The following is a 21,518-nucleotide window of genomic DNA, read 5'->3' as shown; positions in this document are numbered from 1 at the left end:
AGGAAGAAAGAAATATATATATATATATATATATAATATATATGTAAAAAATACAAAACAAATAAAATTAAAATAAAATAAGTTGAACCGTATAGTTCTGGACAACGAGTCAATAAAGAGGAAAAATAGCACCGTTGATACAAAAAGTGGGGTTTGGACAGCGAGGGGAGACAGACAGCGAGGGTGAGACAGACAGCGAGGGGAGACAGGCAGCGAGGGGAGACAGGCAGCGAGGGGAGACAGACAGGGACATTTCTAACGGCTTTCTTCCCCAAAAAACGATCGGCTCCTGGTTTCTCTCCTCGCTTCCGTCGTCGCTTTCTCGTCGTGTATCGTTAAGTACAGCTCGCTCTCCCCGCCGTGTCTGTCGTGTATCGTTACAGCGAGCTCGCTTTCGTGTTCGTGTCCGTCGTTTTTTATTTATTATGGTACGTCTGTCCGTCTCACTTGGTGTTGTGTCTGTGGTTTATGGTACAGCCCACCCCTCTGTCTCACATGGTACAGCCCACATACATGTAGTCCTCCCCTCCGTCTCACATGGTACAGCCCACATACATGTAGTCCTCCCCTCCGTCTCACATGGTACAGCCCACATACATGTAGTCCTCCCCTCCGTCTCACATGGTACAGCCCACACAGATGTAGTCCTGGCTCTGGGCCAGCTCTGGAGTGACCCCCACACAGGCCTGGTGGAACCACTGGTTGCAGTTGCCGTCACACTGGACCCAGTCCACCTGAGAGAGAGGAGACAACACACAGCAGTGTTGATTTCGTCGACTAAAACTATGACGAAAAATGTTGGTCGACTACTTTTTTTCACTGACGAAAACGAAATAAAAAGTAACTAAAATGTTAGTGAGGGATCTAGTGGAGAAGCAATCTCGGAACCCAGAGACACACTGAAAAGGAAAAGCAGCGACCTCTGCTGTTCGTCCTCCTCAGTGTGACTCTGGGCCAATGCTAACGAAGGACCCGTGCGCAAGGAAACGGGGTTTAAGTCTGCCTTCACCGCTCCACTTCCGGTGGTGAGCTTGCGTTTTCATTCCGACTAGATAACATTTCTACACGGAACACTAACACCACTTCTCCCAAAGAACATGGATGGTTTTGGTTATAAGCCCACTTGTTTCTATGATGAAAGAGTAAGTTCAAATGTGAATATCTTTCCGTGGTTTTGTCTGCTCCGCGGACGCTATTGTTAAATTAGTTTCGGTTTAAGTTTCGAGTGGGGAAGGATCGACGGACACGTGAATCCCGCCCACTACATTTGATTGGATAAAGCGCGGCCTGCTTCCTCATCTGAAGCCACGCCCACTCCCACACAGTGTGTACACGTTCTGACGAACCTTCAAGACAGATTCCAACGCAGTGCAGAATCTGTTCTTGAGAGATTAGTGGAGAAGAGCAGATCTACAAGCTCACAACGCGTCGGGCTGCGACGCATTGTGAGCTTGTAGATCTGCTATTTTCAGCATGCATCCAAGTGTAAAATCAGCCATTACGACACCATCAACCTGTGGGTAAAGTGTGAGTCACTGTGTGGGGTTGTGGGTAAAGAACCTGACCACTGTGTGGGGTTGTGGGTAAAGAACCTGAACCTGTGGGTAAACTGTGAGCCACTGTGGGGGCTTGTGGGTAAAGAACCTGACCACTGTGGGGGCTTGTGGGTAAAGAACCTGACCACTGTGGGGGCTTGTGGGTAAAGAACCTGACCACTGTGGGGGCTTGTGGGTAAAGAACCTGACCTCGTCTCCCTCCGGCAGCAGACAGCTCTGCGCGGGACAGACGGCCGCCTCGCCGTCGTCGGACTCGTCGTCGTCGGACTGGGAGAAGTCGGAGCGCGGGGACGAGGAGATGGACGTGGCGCGGCGCTCGCCGCTCTTCTTCTTCCTGTTCATCTTCTGCCTCTTGTGACGCAGCTTCCTGTCCTCCTGGCTCCGGTGTTCCTCTCCTCCTCCTCCTCCTCCTCCTCCTCCTCCCTCCTCCTCGCCCAGGACGTCCCGCTCCAGCGGGCGCTTGGGCTTCTTCTCCGAGCCGCTCAGCGCGTCCTTCACCCCGTTGAGAAGAGAAAAACAAAAGAAAAGAAAAGGTTTTGATCAGCTTTGAGACGCAGACGATTAAATTTCACAGAAGAAACAGTCAGGGTCTGTTCAGACTGGCACTAACCCAGATCAGATCTCCTAACCCAGTGGTTTTCAACCTTTTTTGCGTCAAGGACCCCCAAATTGACACACATTAGCCCAGGGACCCCCATTTGAAAAGATATGCCAGGGACCCCCAATAAGAGACGATTTTTACGGCTCTAGCAGTGATTCTCAACCATTTTAATTGGAGGACCCCCAGTTTAACATGCATTAGGGCTACAGACCCCATTTAATGGCATTTCTATCTCTGGGACCCCAATTTGTATTATAATATCAATATTGATTTAACTCTGAGAGTGTACAAATGGAACCAAATGGACCCGTTAGGGTCCATTTGGTTCCATTTGTACACTCTCAGAGCTACAGACCCATAAGGGTCCATTTGGTTCCTATCTATCATTTAGCTGGGGACCCCCTGGAACTCCCTCAAGGACCACTGGTGGTCCCCGGACCACTGGTTGAAGACCACTGTCCTAACCAGATTGGACTCCAGATTGTACGCAGTCTGAACATAGATCAGATTTGAGAAAAGAAATGAGCGTCGCGCTTTAGTACAGACATGCTCTCAGTACAGACATGCCCTTAGTACAGACATGCTCTTAGTACAGACATGCTCTTAGTACAGACATGCTCTTAGTACAGACATGCTCTTAATACAGACATGCTCTTAGTACAGACACGCTCTTAGTACAGACATGCTCTTAGTACAGACATGCTCTTAGTACAGACATGCCCTTAGTACAGACACGCTCTTAGTACAGACACGCTCTTAGTACAGACATGCTCTTAGTACAGACATGCCCTTAGTACAGACATGCTCTTAGTACAGACACGCTCTTAGTACAGACACGCTCTTAGTACAGACATGCTCTTAGTACAGACACGCCCTTAGTACAGACACGCTCTTAGTACAGACATGCTCTTAGTACAGACATGCTCTTAGTACAGACATGCTCTTAGTACAGACATGCTCTTAGTACAGACATGCTCTTAGTACAGACATGCTCTTAGTACAGACATGCTCTTAGTACAGACACGCTCTTAGTACAGACACGCTCTTAGTACAGACACGCTCTTAGTACAGACACGCACGCTCTTAGTACAGACACGCACGCTCTTAGTACAGACACGCTCTTAGTACAGACACGCTCTTAGTACAGACACGCTCTTAGTACAGACATGCCCTTAGTACAGACATGCTCTTAGTACAGACACGCTCTTAGTACAGACACGCTCTTAGTACAGACATGCTCTTAGTACAGACACGCTCTTAGTACAGACATGCTCTTAGTACAGACATGCGCTTAGTACAGACACGCTCTTAGTACAGACACGCTCTTAGTACAGACATGCTCTTAGTACAGACATGCTCTTAGTACAGACACGCTCTTAGTACCGACATGCTCTTAGTACAGACACGCTCTTAGTACCGACATGCTCTTAGTACAGACATGCTCTTAGTACAGACATGCCCTTAGTACAGACATGCTCTTAGTACAGACATGCTCTTAGTACAGACATGCCCTTAGTACAGACATGACAGACATGCCCTTAGTACAGACATGACAGACATGCTCTTAGTACAGACATGCTCAGAGCACGTTCTGTCAGGGAACTCAGTGCTCTAACTAACGCTAGCCGCAGAAAGTCGCTGACTTTATTTGGGAGAAAAAGAAAGCGGTCAGTGTTGCGTCACTAATTGACAGACATAAACAAGGACTGTTGGTGGTTGTAAAATAGCCACAGAGACACTGTCCATCTCAGACACCTGAGTTAATATTTTGAGTCAAAAAAATACTAATTTAAAAAGAAAATGTCATTACAAAAGTCATTTTTAAAAATGCGCGTGCGCGCGGGAGGGCTTCTCAGCGCCACGGTTACAACTTCATCCTAAGGGGAAACACAACCATTGGTCGGTCCCAGCTCCATGCTTCTATTCTCAACCAATCACATACTCACTTCATAATAGAGCACCCTATTTAATTGGGGAAGTTGCATTGCTCATTCCTTGTTTGCTGCTGCCTAGTTGTCCTGACTGAAATAGGATTCACCTGCAGCCTGTACAAAACATCAATACCTACAGCAGTGGCATGCACAGACATTTTGAGGGGCAGGTGCTGTAGTAAATTACACTTTTTTTTTGTTTACTTGGTCTGCTCTTTTTCCCCCTCTACACCTATACCTCTTTGCCAAAAATAGCAGATCTACAAGCCCACAACGCCTCGCAGCGCGAGGCGTTGTGGGCTTGTAGATCTGCTATTTTTGGCTAAAGTTCTCCTCAGAAAAGGGATGCTAGGTTTCGAGTGGTTATGGTAAAAAGAAAAATCATATCACATAAAGATTTGGCGGACCCCCTGTAGTAACTCTGAGGACCCCTGTTGAAGACCCCTGCTGTAAACTGAAAAAGAAAATATATATAGATATATATATTTTTTTTTTCAAAAGGGCACTTCTGGTCAAGAGGGCAAAGGGCAGGTGCTCTAGCACCACCTAGAGTCTATCTGTGCACGTCCCTGACCTACAAAGCCAAAGAAAGAAGCCTGCACGCTTGGTTTGGGTCATTTAAAAATGCAGGTATCTGTTCTGCACATAGACTGTATAAATGAGATGGACAAACCCACTCCGCTGCTTTCTACAGACCGAAAATGAAGCCGATTGTTCCAAGACTGTAGGTCCGCCATCTTTCAATACGCGTCAGAATGAGACCAGACCATTATTGGTTGGGTAGCTTGTCAATCAAGAGCGGGGGGCGGGGAATGAATGCTATTGGTTGTGTAGCTTGTCAATCAAATCATCCCGCCCCTCCTAGAGAATAGCCTACTTTATCGTCAATTTTAAAATAAATAGGACCATAATTTAGCAAAACGCATATCATGATGATTGAAAGGAGACTTTAAACTAGCGACTGGAAGCATATAGAATTTATGACAATTTTTATTACAGTAAGAAAATCTAGTCTAAAGTTTGTCAAAAAACCCATTCACTTGCGTTAAAATAAATTCTTTCTGACACCGCAGGTCGGCGCAGGGTAAAACAGCGCCACTCTGGCCATTTTGTCGGCCTCATCGTAAATATCTAAGACTTGCCCCTCTGTTCTGCACCTCTGTCCGCGGGTGGCTCTTTCCCTGAGAGCTGCTGTTGTTGCACTGCGTTGTAGTGTGGCCGTCGTCCTGCGGGGGCGTCATGGAGCAGGCTGTGGTTGTAGTGTGGCCGTCGTCCTGCGGGGGCGTCATGGAGCAGGCTGTGGTTGTAGTGTGGCCATCGTCCTGCGGGGGCGTCATGGAGCAGGAGGCTGTGGTTGTAGTGTGGCCGTCGTCCTGCGGGGGCGTCATGGAGCAGGCTGTGGTTGTAGTGTGGCCGTCGTCCTGCGGGGGCGTCATGGAGCAGGCTGTGGTTGTAGTGTGGCCGTCGTCCTGCGGGGGCGTCATGGAGCAGGCTGTGGTTGTTGTAGTGTGGCCGTCGTCCTGCGGGGGCGTCATGGAGCAGGCTGTGGTTGTAGTGTGGCCGTCGTCCTGCGGGGGCGTCATGGAGCAGGCTGTGTTCTGAGGCGTGTTGTTCAGTAGACTGTGGTACAGGCTGCTGACCTCCGGTAGCCCCAGCGGTAGCAGCAGACCCTCCACCATCAGCTCCTCCAGGTCTGCACTTAACCCTGTGATACGCACGCACGCACGCACGCACACAAACGCACACGCACGCACACACACACACACACACACACATCATAAGAAAATGTAAATTAAGTGATTCTACAAAACGGCTTGCACTTTCCCCTCTAGGCAGGGACGTGCACAGATAGACTCTAGGTGGTGCTACCCTTTGCCCTCTTGACCAGAAGTGCCCTTTTTTCAGTTTACAGCAGGGTCTTCAACAGGGGGTCCGGGACCCCTAGGGGGTCCTCAGAGTTACTACAGGGGGTCCGCCAAATCTTTATGTGATATGATTATTCTTTTTACCATAACCACTCGAAACCTAGCGTCCCTTTTCTGAGGAGAACTTTAGCCCACAAGCCCACAACGCCTCGCGCTGCGAGGCGTTGTGGGCTTGTAGATCGGCTATTTTTGGCAAAGAGGTATAGGTGTAGAGGGAAAAAAGAGCAGACCAAGTAAACAAAAAAAAGGATAATTTACTTGAGCACCTGCCCCTCAAAATGTCTGTGCACGCCACTGCTGAAAAATGAACATTTTTGGAGCTGGTTTCTGCCAGACAACAGATATATATAATTACAGTAAACAATGACAGAGCAGTGTTGTGTTGTAGTGACTGACCCTGCAGAGGAATACATCTGTGTTCTGTGTAGAAGACAGCGTGCTGCGTCCTGTTCCACTCTGGGGTCAGATATGGAGCCTGGATGGACCAAAACACACACTGCACTGTTAGCATTATTATTATTATTATTATTATTATTATGATTATGCACAAGGAACCCCCCCCCACACCCATAGTTTCCCCCCAGTGTAGTCGTTATGCCAATTAATTCCTCCCACTGCTCGTCACTGCTGTTGTATCCTACTGGCTCAGGTTGTCAATAATAAGGAGCTCCTACCGGGAGGACGGTGCTACTCCTCCTGCCCAACACTCCCTCCTGGAGTACGTGTAGTGACACATATCCACCGCCCGGCTTCCCTAGCCTGGTAAACCCTCCCTCCGGAAATCTCATTTCCATTTGATTCCAGGAGTGAGTCTGGCATGAACGCCCATTGTGGGGGTTTCTAGTGGAATTACCAGCTAACCGAGCCTATCAGCGTCGTCGCTCATCGTTCTGTGATTGACAGCGACAGTTGGCCAATCAGGTGGCGAGTACGAGTGAGCCCGAATGGGACCGAGTGCAGCCGACAAAAATGGAACGATCCGCCATTGTTTCTGTGGCCAGTTACACTCAAACTTCTTTTTTGAGGCACGGAATTTACTTTTAAGATATCGTTTGGATAGAATTGAGTTGTTTGACTTCATATATGTAGTCAATTAATCATGACAGAGCCTATTTAAAAATAAAAATTCTGAGAACCGGGAGGGGCGGGCAGTGCCACGCATGTATCCCAATAAGGCAACCTATTTTGGGCATGGCCGTGTCAAAAGTCCCGTTGCATCACATTAGTCTGGAGGTCTGCTGATTGGCTGGAGGGGAAAAACGATCATTGGCTGAAGGGGTTGTCAGTCAACGGTATTACTCCCGCCCAACTCCAGCCCACAGCCAATATTGCAGAATGGGCGATCATGCCAGACTCACTCCTGAAATCAAATGGAAATGAGATTTCCGGAGGGAGGGTTTACCAGGCTACGGCTTCCCTCCGAATGTGTTCATTTATACACTTAACCATAGGGCTCCATTACAAATTTAAGTTGACAATTAATTGTCACTCAAATTGTAATTGTGTGTTTGGTTGGAACATAATGAATAAAAACTTAATTTCTGTTTGCCTTTTAGGCTTCGTAATCAAAAATCGCACACCTGGGGGCAGATATGACAAATAACTGAAATATACACAGAAATTACTGACATATTTAATACTTTTCTATATAGTAGAAAATTAAATAGTAGAAATAGTGTGAGCTATTTTTGGAAAATGTATGAAAACATTTTTTTTTTAAAATCAACATGGATACGATTATGACGATTATTAAAAATTAAAAATAATTGCGATTATCTAAAAAAAAAAATGCGATTAGGCGCTTATGTAATAATTGACCAAACAGATGTACCACGGTGGTTTCAAACCCCTCGACTCCACTTTTTAAACAAAGTGGCACAAACAGCTCAAACATTCAAAACCAGGGTGACAACGCGTCGACCTCTCTGACCTGCGCGTTGTCGTCCTCCTCCACCGCCGTGTGGCCGCCGTGGTGCGACGACGCCCAGCGCGTCAGAGTGGGCGGAGTCCCCGGCCTGTCACATGACGACGACGCCGTGTGGTGCGCCGGAGAGTCGGAGAGGTGCTGCAGCGCCCGGCGCTGCCAGCAGAGGGCTCTGTCCACGGCGTGGCGCAGGGCGTCGCCCTCGGGGAGCCGTGCCCCCCGCAGCAGCGCCGCCAGCTGGGCGCGCGCCTCGCCCAGCTGGGGCTTCTTCTCGCACCGCCGGCACAGCGGGCAGAGCCACGGCTCCGCCTCGCCGGGCGCCATCATGGAGGAGGAGGAGGAGGATGGGTCCCTGACGCACACGCTGTGGAAGGCGTCCCTGAAACACACACAGCGTTTGATTGGTTAAAAAAAATAAACGGAGGGGAGTAGATTCACAATTCTGCCAAGAACGTAAAAAACGTAATTTTGATAAAACATTGATTTTATAAAGAGATCACCGTCCTTCATCTCTCGAAGTGACACATTTCATTGTAGCACACCCGGATACGGAAATGACGTCTATAGAGGATATGCGTGTGACATCATCATCAAACCCGGAAGTTATGCAGGAATGCCTACTGAGTGTCAAAAATATTCTTTCTGGCCTTGACAGCCCATGCATCCAAACAGAAAAGTCATATCTGATTGCATTACACAACATTAAACAATGTTAAACTCACTTTGCATGTTGCTTTGCCACTCGCTTTGCCACTCGATGTGCCATTCACTTTAAGCATGCGCATATCCTCTATCGAAGATTTCCGTTTCCGCCTGAGGCCGCTCTAAACCTTCCGCTAAATCAGATTTGTCTTTCTCCGCCGTGGAACGCTGTTTAGAAACGCTGTTTAGAAACTGCTACAACTGCAAAATGGAATGTCGCCGATTGAAAATGTCTTCTCTGGGCCACTCACACAACTACCCTGTGTGTCTACAAACAGTTGAACACGCGATCATAAGGGATTTAGCGAGGTCTGTGGTGAGGTGAAAAAAGTAAGTGAGTTTTCCGTTCACATAGCGAAACATGGTATTTTTACTTTGGGCTGCTGCACAGAGACTCCGCCCCTATCGGAATGTTTGTTGTCTGAGCGACGTGCACGTATCGCCGGTGTGTATAAAAGATTGGACTTGCGATCATAATGAAAAAAAAAATTGTGAAAAGTTTTAAGTTATAAAAAACACTAAATCGCTGGCAGTGGGCAAACACAGCCAGAAATAAGTCTGGCAGAGAATGAGTTAAGACCGGGAACGCATCTGTGTCATTTTTAAGATTTCTTTGGCTATTCAGAAATAGCAGATCTACAAGCTCATGAGCTTGTAGATCTGCTATTATTTTTCAAAAAATAGCCAATCTACATACACACTGGATTTAACCACCCCATCCCACCCAGCTAACGGTATAGCCTACCTGCACAGCTCGCACTGCAGCATGGCACCCATGGGTGCCTTGTGACACAGGCACACCTTCAGGTCGCTGCAGTCTGCGGCGGGGAGGAGCTTGGACTCGTTGGACGCCCTGAGAGCGAGGAGGGCCTCCATCTCGCGGAGCCGCACCTCCTCCAGTGTCGCCATCTGGTGGACAAAACACCACACAACATTACACATGAACCCTATATTTACGTAGACTTAGCCTTCACTAGGCTGTACACTAGGTCCACTCATTAAAAAAAGGCTCGTTTTGGGTGGCGTACGTAACTTACTTAATGTGCGAAACACGTAGATCTACATGTTTTCAATTACACCCGTCGAGTGCCAAAACCGTAAATCTATGTGTTTTAATTTTTTTTTTTCACAAGGGGTGCTCTAACGCAACTTAGGAACGATCCTAGGTCCATGTAAAATGGAATGGACGGATGTGACATGAGCCCAAAAAACGTCACTTCCGTCTGCTCCAATGATAGGATTTGGAGAAAAATAAATCTCCATACTTTTTTACAGTGGTGAAAACAAGCCATTTTCGACGGGCGATCACTCTGCAATGGCGGATCGCGTTAGAAATATTATTGTTCCAGTCGTTAGACGGGACCCTCGGCCATCGCCCAGACAGCCGCTGTTTACATCCGGGTCCTCCTGGAGGTTTCTACAGCTCTAAAACGATCAGCGTAAACGGTAAGAAACGCTGGCACTGGATGTACCCTGTTTTAAAAAAAACTCTGGCACTTCATGTGTTAACCATTTGAACCCCAGCATCCATATCATGGTGGGTACACAAAAATAATCGATCAACAAGCTGCGATGCGTTGTGAGCTTGTATATTGGCTATTTTTTGGCGTAGAAATGTTGTGTAGAAGGGAAAAAAAGTGGTGTAAAGTAACTAAGTACATTTACTCACTTTCAAAAAGAATGTGGGTCATTTTATCATCTACTCAGGCTTTTGTGAACACCCCAGACAGTTTTTAAGTTGCTTGATTCAGTATTTAGATATTTGATATTCATTTGATCAGACAGAAAAGACAGTGTGCACAAACGCGTGTGTGCGCGTGTGTGCATGTGTACAGCAGAGGTAGTGTCTTTGCTGTGTGTGTGTGTGTGTGTGTGTGTGTGTGTGTGTGTGTGTGTGTGTGTGTGTGTGTGTGTAACGTACAGCAGAGGTAGTGTCTTTGCAGAGCGTCAGGGTCCTCTCCACGTCTCTGAGCGTGCTCAGACCGCACGCTTTCTTCTTCCCGCTCAGAGGCCAGTCTTTAGCCTTCTTGTTCTTCCTCTTGGGAGAGGCCACGCCCCCCACCTCACACCTGGGACACAGCACCTGGCAGGACAAAAAAACACAACGCTCAGCCTCCTGTGGCAGCGCGGAACGCACCGGGATTCAAACCCCCGGTCTTATCCACTAGCTCAGTGGTTCTCAACCTCTCAAATGCATGTGGCCGTGTGCATTTTCAGAGCACGTTATGATCAATACATCTATTGTGGTCCGGCTGACAATTTCGGACAATTTCTTAAATTCTTATCCCACAATTTTGGAAACCATTTTTTCATCCAGTGCCAAATGTAATCCTGGGCGCTACTTTCCCTCTGCCAGCCTGGGGAGAGCCCAGAACTGAGCTCATGCCTCTTTCAATGCATGAGAGGCTACCAAGCCGCTTCTTGTCACCTGACAGGAGGGGAGTTTCCCCGGTAGGACGTAGCGTGTGGAAGGAACACGTTATTCCAACCAGTTCCTTTCCCCTCCATCAGGCACCCCGGCTGACCAGGGGGAGGCGGTATAGAGACCAGGATTACTGCATGTTTTTGTGAGGGTATTAACTACCCTAGGAGACACGGGGATTACTTTGTCCAGCACTGGATTTGATGGAAGTTTAAAAAAGTAATAATTACCTCCAGTAAGGTGAAGGGAGAGTGTGTTTACCTCCAGTAAGGTGAAGAGAGAGTGTGTTTACCTCCAGTAAGGTGAAGAGAGAGTGTGTTTACCTCCAGTAAGGTGAAGAGAGAGAGTGTTTACCTCCAGTAAGGTGAAGAGAGAGAGTGTTTACCTCCAGTAAGGTGAAGGGAGAGTGTGTTTACCTCCAGTAAGGTGAAGGGAGTGTGTTTACCTCCAGTAAGGTGAAGAGAGAGTGTGTTTACCTCCAGTAAGGTGAAGAGAGAGTGTGTTTACCTCCAGTAAGGTGAAGGGAGAGTTCTTCATGAGGAACATGGAGGCCGTGGACTCCTTCCACTCTTGTAGCTCGCCGACCAGAGCCTCCAGTCGGTCCAGGGGCTCCAGATGGACCTGGATGGCCCGACCTCGCAGCACCATGTCAGAGAGCGCGTCCAGCACAGGAACACACGCCCCCGCCTGGAGGAACACAGCATTACACATTATTACTGACTAAACTGCCCACAAGTTCGTAAACTTAACTTCGTCGATTATTTCTCCCCTTTAATAATACCAATTGGTATTGTGTTTTATATTATTTTTTATCGTTGATTAGTCACCTTTACAACGAGGTACAGCTGGTTGTACCAGACACCGAGACCCCAAACACACGTCGACCCCAGGCTACAACACTGATGGTACGTCCCAGGTGCATCCACGTGATGTTTTGTATTTATTTATATATATATCTAGATCTACAAGCTCATAGCGCGATGCCGCACAATGAGCTTGTGGATCTGCAATTTTTCTGAAATGTTAAAATGACACGGATGCGTTCGGGGTCTTAATGCAGTAAACACCATGGTGGAGCATCACAGAAGCAGTTATAGTTCTTAACCTGGATGTCCTCAGCCTCCTGCAGCCACTCCCTGGCTCTCCTCACAGAGTCCTTCAGCAGCAGGATGCTGGGCAGGTGGGCCGGGATGGAGCCCGCCTTCTCTGCAGCCGCACTGAGGGTCTCTAGTGAGTGGGGGGGTCTGTGGGAGACAGAGGGGGAAAAACACACATTTCTTTATAAGCCACCAAGCATGACATCGTGGGCAGAAACCGTCTTTTTATGTTTTCTTCATAAATTAATGCTCTATCTTTATATGAATGAATTAATTGAATGAATGAATTTTATTTGGAACATTGTTTAAAAAAGACAAATAGAATACAAAACAGGAGGAGAACTTCAGCCAAAAATAGCAGATCTACAAGCTCACAACGCCTCGCAGCGCAAGGCGTTGTGAGCTTGTAGATCGGCTATTTTTGGCTTATCTAAAACACAATTTTATACAATATAGAGGGGGTCCTTGCTTCATCTCTCTCTCAGCTAGGGGGTCCTTGGCCTGAAAACGTTGAAGACCCCTGATTTAGACTGAATGTTTCCTTTATCCTCATCTTGCTCTAATGCACGCAACTGTTTCACCAGGTTTTATTTGTGTTGTTTCTCATAAGCGTGCATCCGTTGTCCGTCAACAACACAGCCGTCTGTCTGTGCCTTGACTTCAGTGCGCCGACTGCGCCAGGCTCTCCCCCCACACGGCCCCCCGCTACTGCGAGGCCATAGGAAAACTGCCGTACTGAATGGGTCCGGGACCCCTAGGGGGTCCTCAAGAGTTACTACAGGGGGTCCGCCAAATCTTTGTGTGATAGGATTTTTTTTGTTTTACCTTAACCACTTGAACCCTAGCATCCCTTTTTCTGAGGACAACTTTAGCCTAAAATAGCAGATCTACAAGCTCACAACGCCTCGCAGTGCGAGGCGTTGTGAGCTTGTAGATCTGCTATTTTTGGCAAAGAGGTATAGGTGTAGAGGGAAAAAAGAGAAGACCAAGTAAACAAAAAAAGCTGAATCTGAAACACAATTTTATGCAATATAGAGTAGGGGGTCCCTGCTTCATCTCTCTCTCAGCTAGGGGGTCCTTGGCCTGAAAACGTTGAAGACCCCTGGATTAAACTACAATAATAACTCCTGACCCCTCCTCCTGCTCACCTGGCCTTCAGCAGCGCTCTGGCCTTCTCCTCCCAGTGCTCGGACACGGTGAGCAGCTCCTGCAGGCGGGCCATGGCCTTCTCCACGGAGGGGTGGGGGGCCAGGCCCACGCCCTGGTCTATGAGCCTCCTCATGGCCTCCAGGCCCAGCGGGGCGGTGGTGGAGGACCCCCCCCACCGGACCCCCTCCAGCCAGCGGGCCTGCTCCAGCCGCACGCGGAGGCCCGGCAGTTCGGGCAGCTCCACGTCGAAGCTGGCGCTGGCGTCCAGCAGGCTCTGGATGTCGGCCACGGCCGGCGGGACGTCGTCCGACAGGACCTTCTCGCTGTGCTGCTGGAAGTCCTCGATGCCGTTCAGCAGCTCCTGAGGTTGTTGTGGGGGGGTGGGTGGGGGGGGGGAGAGAACATGCTGTTAGCCTGTTTGCATCATCACTAGCAGTTACTTGATTCAGTATTCAGATATTTGATATTCATTTTATCAGACACGCCCCCTTCCTATACAAACCCATTGTAACTTCAAACTCCATTTTAACCATGTTAGATTCATCGGAAATGAAGATACAAAAATAAATGAGTGTTGATTTTGACAGCAAATTTTGATTTAGTTTTAGTCATCTGAAATGTTTTACTGTTAGACTAGTAAAGTTTTAGTCGACTAAATATCATAAGATTAGTCGACTAAATCTACAGTTGATTTAGTCGACTAAAATGTATTTTCAGTGCCTTGATGGCATCGTAATGGCTGATTTTACTCTAGGTTGCATGCTGAAAATAGCCGATCTACAAGCTCACAGCTCGTCGCAGCACGACGCGTTGTGAGCTTGTAGATCTGTTATTTTCAGAGCGCAAAACCAAACATAAAATGACTTGTCTTTTAGTTCTACTGGATCTCTTCTCTAGTCCCTCACTAACATTTTAGTCTATTTTTTATTTGTTGACGAAATTGTCAATATATTTAGTCTTAGGTTTAGTTATCATAGCTTAGTTTTTATTTAGTTTTCGTCAGTTAAAAAAAGGTAGTCAACCAACATTTTCCGTTATAGTTTTAGTCGACAAATCAACACTGATGTGAATGTGAATAAAGATGACAGCGTGGCGTTCTACCTTCAGCAGTGGGGCTTGGGACAGACTGCAGGGAAGGTTGTAGAGCTGCCTGACGAACGAACGCAACTCCTCCACTGTGAGCTGACTGTGAGATTTAGACGTCCCACAGCGGTACCTAAAAACAACATGTTGATATGAGATTAATACCATGAAGCAGAAACCACCACTTTGACCCTAATCTCTCAAGAACAGATTCTGCTCTCCGCTTGAATCTGTCGGGGGGGGGGGGGGGTTCGTCATATCGCGTACCCACTGGCCTACAAGTGGGCGTGCCTTCAGATCAGGAAGCAGGCCGCGCTTTACCCAATCAAATGTAGTGGGCGGGATTTACGTGCCTGCCGATCCTTCCCCACTAGAAACAAACCGAAACTCATTTAACAATAGCGTCCTCGGAGCAGACAAAACCACAGAAAGATATTCACATTTTAACTTGCTCTTTCATCATAGAAACAAGTGGGCTTATAGCCAAAACCATCCATGTTCTCTGGGAGAAGTGGTGTTAGTGTTCTGTGTAGAAATATTGTTAGTGGGAATGAAAACATAGTCGCACCAACCGGAAGTGAAAGGCTGAAGGCAGACCAAAACCCTGGTTTCCTTGCGTACGTGTTTTGATTGATGTACTTTATTTAGTAAGACATGAGAACAGTACATGACAGTACATAACAGTACATGGAAGTACAAATTCACAATACAAGGTCTACTAAACTGGAAAGCTCATTAAGCACTTAGCTTGTTTAAGATGAGATCCCCATGCACACAAATCATGATGACATATAAGAGACAGACAGATATACACACTACTATACAGAAAGTCATACAATCAGTTTACAGGTTACTGGTATGAAAAATTAAAAATATGTACAAAAGAAGAAAGAGAGGGGGGGGGGGTAGGGGGTAGGTTAGGTTAGGACATGGGGTAGGTTAGGACTTGGACAGGGGCCATTTTTGAATTTTGAAAGCCTTCTGAAGGTGATTCTTTAGGGCAGTTTTGAAAGTGAGTAGGGTTTTACACTCCTTTACTCCTTTTGGTAGGGCATTCCACATTTTTGATGAATAGCATGAGAACGAGTTCATTCCCTTTGTTGAGCCAAATCTGGGTTGAACATGATTTGTGGAGATTTGTGTTACGATCATGGACTTGATTAACATTTTGGAAGTATTTTGACAAATACAGGGGGATCCCAATGTTGTGGTGTATCTTGAAGACCAGGCCCATAGCAAGTTGCTGTACTCTGTCCTCAACCCTAAGCCATCCAATCCTAGCAAAATGAGTAGGGGTTAGATGGGTTTTGTTTGTGCTACGTCGACTTCCTCCCAGAGCCAAGTGAGATAGTTTGCCGCGGATAACCGCAGTTTGGGCGGATTTGGGTCAATTAAATGTAATTATTAATGAATATTGGATAAACCGTGGGTGAAATAATGCGGGAAATAAATCAATGACTTATTATTAATCTATCTATAGGCCTATTATAGCTTTTAAATGGCACAAAATCTCGCTGTGCGTGCAGTGTGGTCATAGAACAGTGTGGTCACAGAACAGTGTGGTCACAGAACAGGTCAGTGTACCTGGTCTGTCTCTTGCCGTTCAGCAGCTGCTGCGCCACAGAGGAACATTTCTCTCCGTCCTGCGTGACGAGACGCAGCCGCCGCAGCAGGTCGCTGTCTGGGAACAGCTGGGCCTCTGATTCGCCGAGGAGCGAGCGGAACGTGGCCAGACCTGAGAGACACACAGTGACATCATCATCATCACATGTACTTAGTTACTTACTTAGTTACTTTACACCACTGCTGGTAAACCATCCATAGCACAGTTAAGCTGTTCAGCTATCATGTGCTTGACGCTTACGCACAATGTATGTATTTATATATGAAAATGGCACAGATGCGTACCCGGTCTTAAGGGGTTAAATCCTATATAGTTGACCGGAGTCTCTCAGGGCTTTATACTAGTGTCTTTTCTGTTTTCGCTCTACATATAAATACATAACAAATATTTGCTCTGAAAATAGGCGATCAACTCAACAAGCTCACAACTTGTAGATCAGCTATTTTCTACAAAGGTTTTTCCCCGTATTCTTGTTTTTTGGCAATTCAATATAAATGTGACTTCTTTTGAAGTATGCTGCCCCACTTTTAGACCGTAGAGAAAACTATGGTTAAACTGCTGACCTTTCTTCTTGTCCAGCTTGGCCTCCAGAGCCTCAGTGACCCGCGAGGCCCACAGGTCATAGAGCTCAGCTCTCTGTTTGACCGCGGTCATCATGGGGTAAAGGTCATCCAGCTTGTGTCTGTAACTACACCACAAAACACACCACCATCATCATCATCATCATCACAGAAGATTTATGTTAAAAGAAATTCTAAATTATTCAAACTTTTCCAAACATTTTCTATATGTTTAAGAAAATGATTGTGACGCTGTGTTGACAAAGTTTGCTGGGGACCGGGGGTCCCCAGCAAACTTTGAGAACCCCACATCATCATCATCATGATCAAAGCAGAAGGCATTTCAACGCCAGGATTGGGCCGCCCTCAAAATTATCGATGGGCAAATTAAGAATTAAATTCTTAATGCAAAACTCAAATACAAAAACAGTCTAGAACAGGAGTTTAGTAACATGAACACAAAACAAGCTTTCAATAAAGTCAAAATCCTAACCGGTGGTGAGACAAAACAAAATAACTGTACAACTCCAGATCCTACCACTTTTGCAAATACACTGAATACTTTTTATAAACGGTTTGACAGTCAGGACTACTCTGCTGCCTGTGAGGAACTATTGGGAGCCCTCCCCTTCCAGGAGCCTTCACATCCCCCCTTCACCCAGGAGGATGTACGACAGCTGCTGGCCAGGTGTAAGCCTGGCAAGGCACCAGGGCCGGATGGCATCTCGCGAAGGTGCTCAAGCTCTGTGCCATGGAGCTCTCCCCCATCCTTCACTCCATCTTCTGGGAATCCTACAGGACAGTGTCTGTACCCACCCTCTGGAAAACATCCACCATCATACCGGTACCCAAGAAACCCCGCCCCTCAGAACCTAACCACTATAGACCGGTTGCACTAACATCAATAATGATGAAACTCATGGAAAGACTGATACTGAACATCATCCTGCCAGCTGTCAGGTCACAGCTGGACCCGTATCAGTTTGCCTACAGGGCCAAGAGGGGGACAGAGGATGCTGTGGCATGCCTCCTTCATCCCCTTCTCCAACACCTGGATTCATCAAAGGACAATTTTGCCTCTATTCTCTTCGTTGACTTTAGTTCTGCCTTTAACACCATTCAACGCCATCACATGATTAAGAAACTGCATCACCTCAGCATCCCCCCACTCCTCATCCACTGGATTCACAATTTTCTGAGTAATAGACCACAAACAGTTAAAGTAGGCTCATCATTTTCATCAACTGTCATCACAAACACAGGTGCCCCTCAGGGCTGTGTTCTCAGCCCCTTCCTCTACACACTATACACAAATGACTGTTTCAGCCCCTCACCCACCAACATTACATACTTTAAATACTCTGATGACACTGCCATTCTTGGACTGCTCAATGACAATAACTCTATCACAGACTTCCATAACACCATCTCCCATTTCACACAGTGGTGCACAGACAACTACTTAGAGTTGAATGTGGACAAAACAAAAGAACTGGTCATTAACACAACCCAAACTGGACTCAACCCACTCCTCATTCATGGTAAAACAGTTGAACAGGTTGACAGTTTCACATATCTTGGACTCACACTGGACAACAGACTTAGATTTGATCAACACATTACATCTATCCATAAACGTTTTCAGCAAAGGCTTTATGTGATCCGCAAGTTAAGATCATTATCTGTTGTCCCTCATCTTCTGCTATTACTGTACAAAAGCATCATTCAACCCGTTTTACTGTATTGTTCTGCATGTTTTTTCACCATACTGTCCATGCCTAACAGGAACAAACTTTACAGTATCACCCGGATTGCCTCCAAAATCATTGGACTTCCCATACCCACACTTGCTGATATGAACAATAAGGCCATCACACGCTTAGCACTTTCAATAACAAATGACACTGATCATCCCCTGTATCGCTACTTTGACCTCATGCCATCTGGTCGGAGATACAGAACCTTAAAGTGGAAAAAGGTTCGTTTTAGCAGGAGTTTTGTCCCCTCAGCCATCGCGGCATTAAACCAACTGCCCCGTCCATAGGAGGGTTTTCCGTGTACAGTGGGGACCTCATGTCTTTGTCTTGTGATATGTTGTTTTTGTTGTCATGTTGTTATGTTGTTTTTGTTGTGAACAGACCTTGTGAAGACAATTTTCCCCGTGGGGACAATAAACATTATTATTATTATGATGGTGCATTGTGCTACGTCATGAAGACCTCCACCATAATGCATAATGTCATGTCAGACATATGGAAACACCAGGCTGAAAGTGGATACTAATATTGTCATCTGTCAGGCATCCTTTTCATCATATCTTTGGTTTTTCCCTTTTCCCTTTTCCTCTACCTCTCTGCCCCGCCCCTTTTTCTTTCTTTTCTGAAAACATAATTTCACCCAGAGATGTGTCCACCAACAAACCTGTGATGTGACAATAAAACAGATTCAGATGTTATTCTAATGTGACGTGATGTTAAATACATCTTACTACAGTGTCAGGTGGTCTATAGCAGTGGTTTTCAACCCTTTTCATGTCAAGGACCCCCAAATTGACACTTATTAGCCCGCGGACCCCCTTTTGAAAAGATAAGCCAGGGACCCCCATAAGAGAAGTTTTTTACGGCTCTCTAGCAGTGATTCTCAACCATTTTAACTTCAAGGACCCCCAGTTTGACATGCATTAGGGCTACGGACCCCCATTTAATGGCATTTATATCTCTGGGACCCCAATTTATATTGTAAAATCAATGTTAATGTAACTCTGAGAGTGTACAAATGGAACCAAATGGACCCGTTAGGGTCCATTTGGTTCCATTTGTACACTCTCCGAGTTACAGACCCATAAGGGTCAATTTGGTTCCTAACTATAGTATCTATCATTTAGCTGGGGACCCCCTGGAACTCCCCCAAGGACCCCTGGGGGTCCCCGGACCCCACTTTGAGAACCAACGGTCTACTCTATAGGACATACAGTACAGTAACAAGACACTGAACCCCTAATTGCTCCCGATGAGCAGGTTGGTGCCTTGCATGGTTTCCTCCTCCATTTGTGTGTGAATGTGTGTGTGAATGTGTGTGAATGTGTGTGTGTGAATGGGTGAATGTAATACACAATCTATGTAAAGCGCTTTGGATAAAAGCGCTATATAAAAGCACCATTTACAACACTGATGTTGGTCTACAAGCAGTGGCGTAGATTGACTGTATTTGCCACGAGTTTTTGTATCAAAAGGGCCCCTGATATGAATGTATTATGCAAGCAACTTCACTGGTTTAAACAACATTTACAGTATGTACTGTACCATCAGCTTCCAGTAGGCTACTTGTCTTGAAACAGTTCCTGGGATTGAACCCAGAACCATGTGATTCAAAGGCGAACGCTCTACTGACTTACTGTAGCTACCCGGGCACACATCTGTACAGCCATACATATAGATACATTGATAGATGGATATTAATATGGATCATCACTCAGTGGCAGGACTCAAGCTGATAACTTCACACAGTGTGTGAGAGAGAGAGAGAGAGAGAGAGAGAGAGAGAGAGAGAGAGAGAGAGAGAGAGAGAGAGAGAGAGAGAGAGAGAGAGAGAGAGAGAGAGAGACGGAGGCCTAATAGTGGAGTTGTGTTCCTGTGAGTTACAGATTATTTGCTCTGTAACTCACATGCCTTGTGTGTGTTGTGTGCGCAGTTTGTGCATGTGTGTGTGTGTGTGTGTGTGTGTGTGTGTCTGTATATGTTTATGAACAAAGTGTCAGTCACATTGCAATAGATTAAATGCATGTAATCAGTAAACTCATTTATGAGGTTCAACTGAAGCAGCATGACTTAAATATTCACATAGTGCACAGACTGGAACTCATACAGGCTGCTGGAATACAGAATTCATATTTTGTTATTGAATGAATGTTAATAAGCATGGTCCTAATGCCAGGTCAGCATCAGTCATTCATTCACACACACACACACACACACACACACACACACACACACACACACACACACACACACACACACACAGATAGTGTGTCTTTATCACACTATGCCCAAATATGGATTACTGATGTCATAGTATTGAAACAATTCAGATCATAGATTTAGATAAAATAGACATTCAGGTTGAGTAACGTTATTAGCTATTCCATATAATGATGTCATCATGTAGTGATATCACAACATCATTATTACATCAGATGTAATTGTCCTTTTAAATGTCGTTATTGTATTTTCCAACACAACGCCATTCAGCAACTTCAGGAAACAGATCTCCCTGCCTTCTAACAACCTCTTCTGTAAATTAGTTGCACTGATTCACAGTGGTGCTGGTGTGTGAAATGTTTCACTGGACGATACATCTGAAAGGAGGACCTAAGAATTCCTACCCAGCTGCTGTGGTAGTCGGACACAAGCTGTACTCATTTGGAGGATACGGTAACAATAACAACAGTGATCAGATTGATGTCTACATCTTCAACACAGTGTCTCTACGCTGGAGGAAGTTGCCCCCATGGACAAATGAAAGAGGAGAACATGACCTAGAGGTTCCCTGCATGTGCAGGGGCCACACAGCTGTTCTGGTAGAAGATATTGTCTACATCTGGGGGGGATATCCTTACTGTAACGTGCTTTATTCATTTGATGTTGACAACCACAGATGGTCCAAGCCCAATATTGCCGGTACTGTTCCAAAGCCGAGGCAATACCACTCAGCCTGTGTCTTGAGGAAGGTCATTTATATTTATGGAGGACACACCCAGCTGACTGGACGCACTAATGACATCTACAAGTTGGACACCGGCACAATGGTCTGGTCTTTAATTAACACCAGAGGAACTCTGCCACCTGTTTCATCGAGTCATTCTGCCACCATCATCGGGACAAAGATGTTTGTATTTGGGGGCTATGGGGACCAGGAGGTCTACAACAACATCACAGTGTTTGACAC

The 21,518-nt window shown here is 46.3% G+C and overlaps 1 protein-coding gene across 3 annotated transcripts in view; it reads right to left on the bottom strand.

Annotated features, from left to right (window-relative positions):
• Positions 1 to 595: 595 nt before the first annotated feature.
• The window catches only part of kdm5bb (lysine demethylase 5Bb), a 53,461-nt gene continuing 32,538 nt past the window's right edge, over positions 596 to 21,518 (bottom strand). For all 3 annotated transcript variants that reach the window (XM_084069483.1, XM_084069484.1, XM_084069485.1), the window contains 13 exons: positions 16,578 to 16,702; positions 15,975 to 16,125; positions 14,409 to 14,523; positions 13,307 to 13,668; positions 12,167 to 12,305; positions 11,569 to 11,748; positions 10,561 to 10,722; positions 9,385 to 9,548; positions 7,944 to 8,316; positions 6,410 to 6,488; positions 5,246 to 5,793; positions 1,746 to 2,048; positions 596 to 734 (listed from right to left, as the gene is read on the bottom strand). In XM_084069483.1, coding sequence (XP_083925609.1) covers positions 618 to 734; positions 1,746 to 2,048; positions 5,246 to 5,793; positions 6,410 to 6,488; positions 7,944 to 8,316; positions 9,385 to 9,548; positions 10,561 to 10,722; positions 11,569 to 11,748; positions 12,167 to 12,305; positions 13,307 to 13,668; positions 14,409 to 14,523; positions 15,975 to 16,125; positions 16,578 to 16,702 — 2,818 coding nt within the window. In that variant the 3' untranslated portion in view covers positions 596 to 617. The remainder of the gene's footprint in view (positions 735 to 1,745; positions 2,049 to 5,245; positions 5,794 to 6,409; positions 6,489 to 7,943; positions 8,317 to 9,384; positions 9,549 to 10,560; positions 10,723 to 11,568; positions 11,749 to 12,166; positions 12,306 to 13,306; positions 13,669 to 14,408; positions 14,524 to 15,974; positions 16,126 to 16,577; positions 16,703 to 21,518) is intronic.

The sequence above is a fragment of the Gymnoscopelus microlampas genome, assembly GCF_963454915.1.
Source record: "Gymnoscopelus microlampas genome assembly, chromosome: 10".
Classification (NCBI taxonomy): Eukaryota; Metazoa; Chordata; class Actinopteri; order Myctophiformes; family Myctophidae; genus Gymnoscopelus; species Gymnoscopelus microlampas.
Note: the sequence above shows the minus strand (reverse complement) of the source record. Positions and strands in the feature narration are given on the sequence as shown.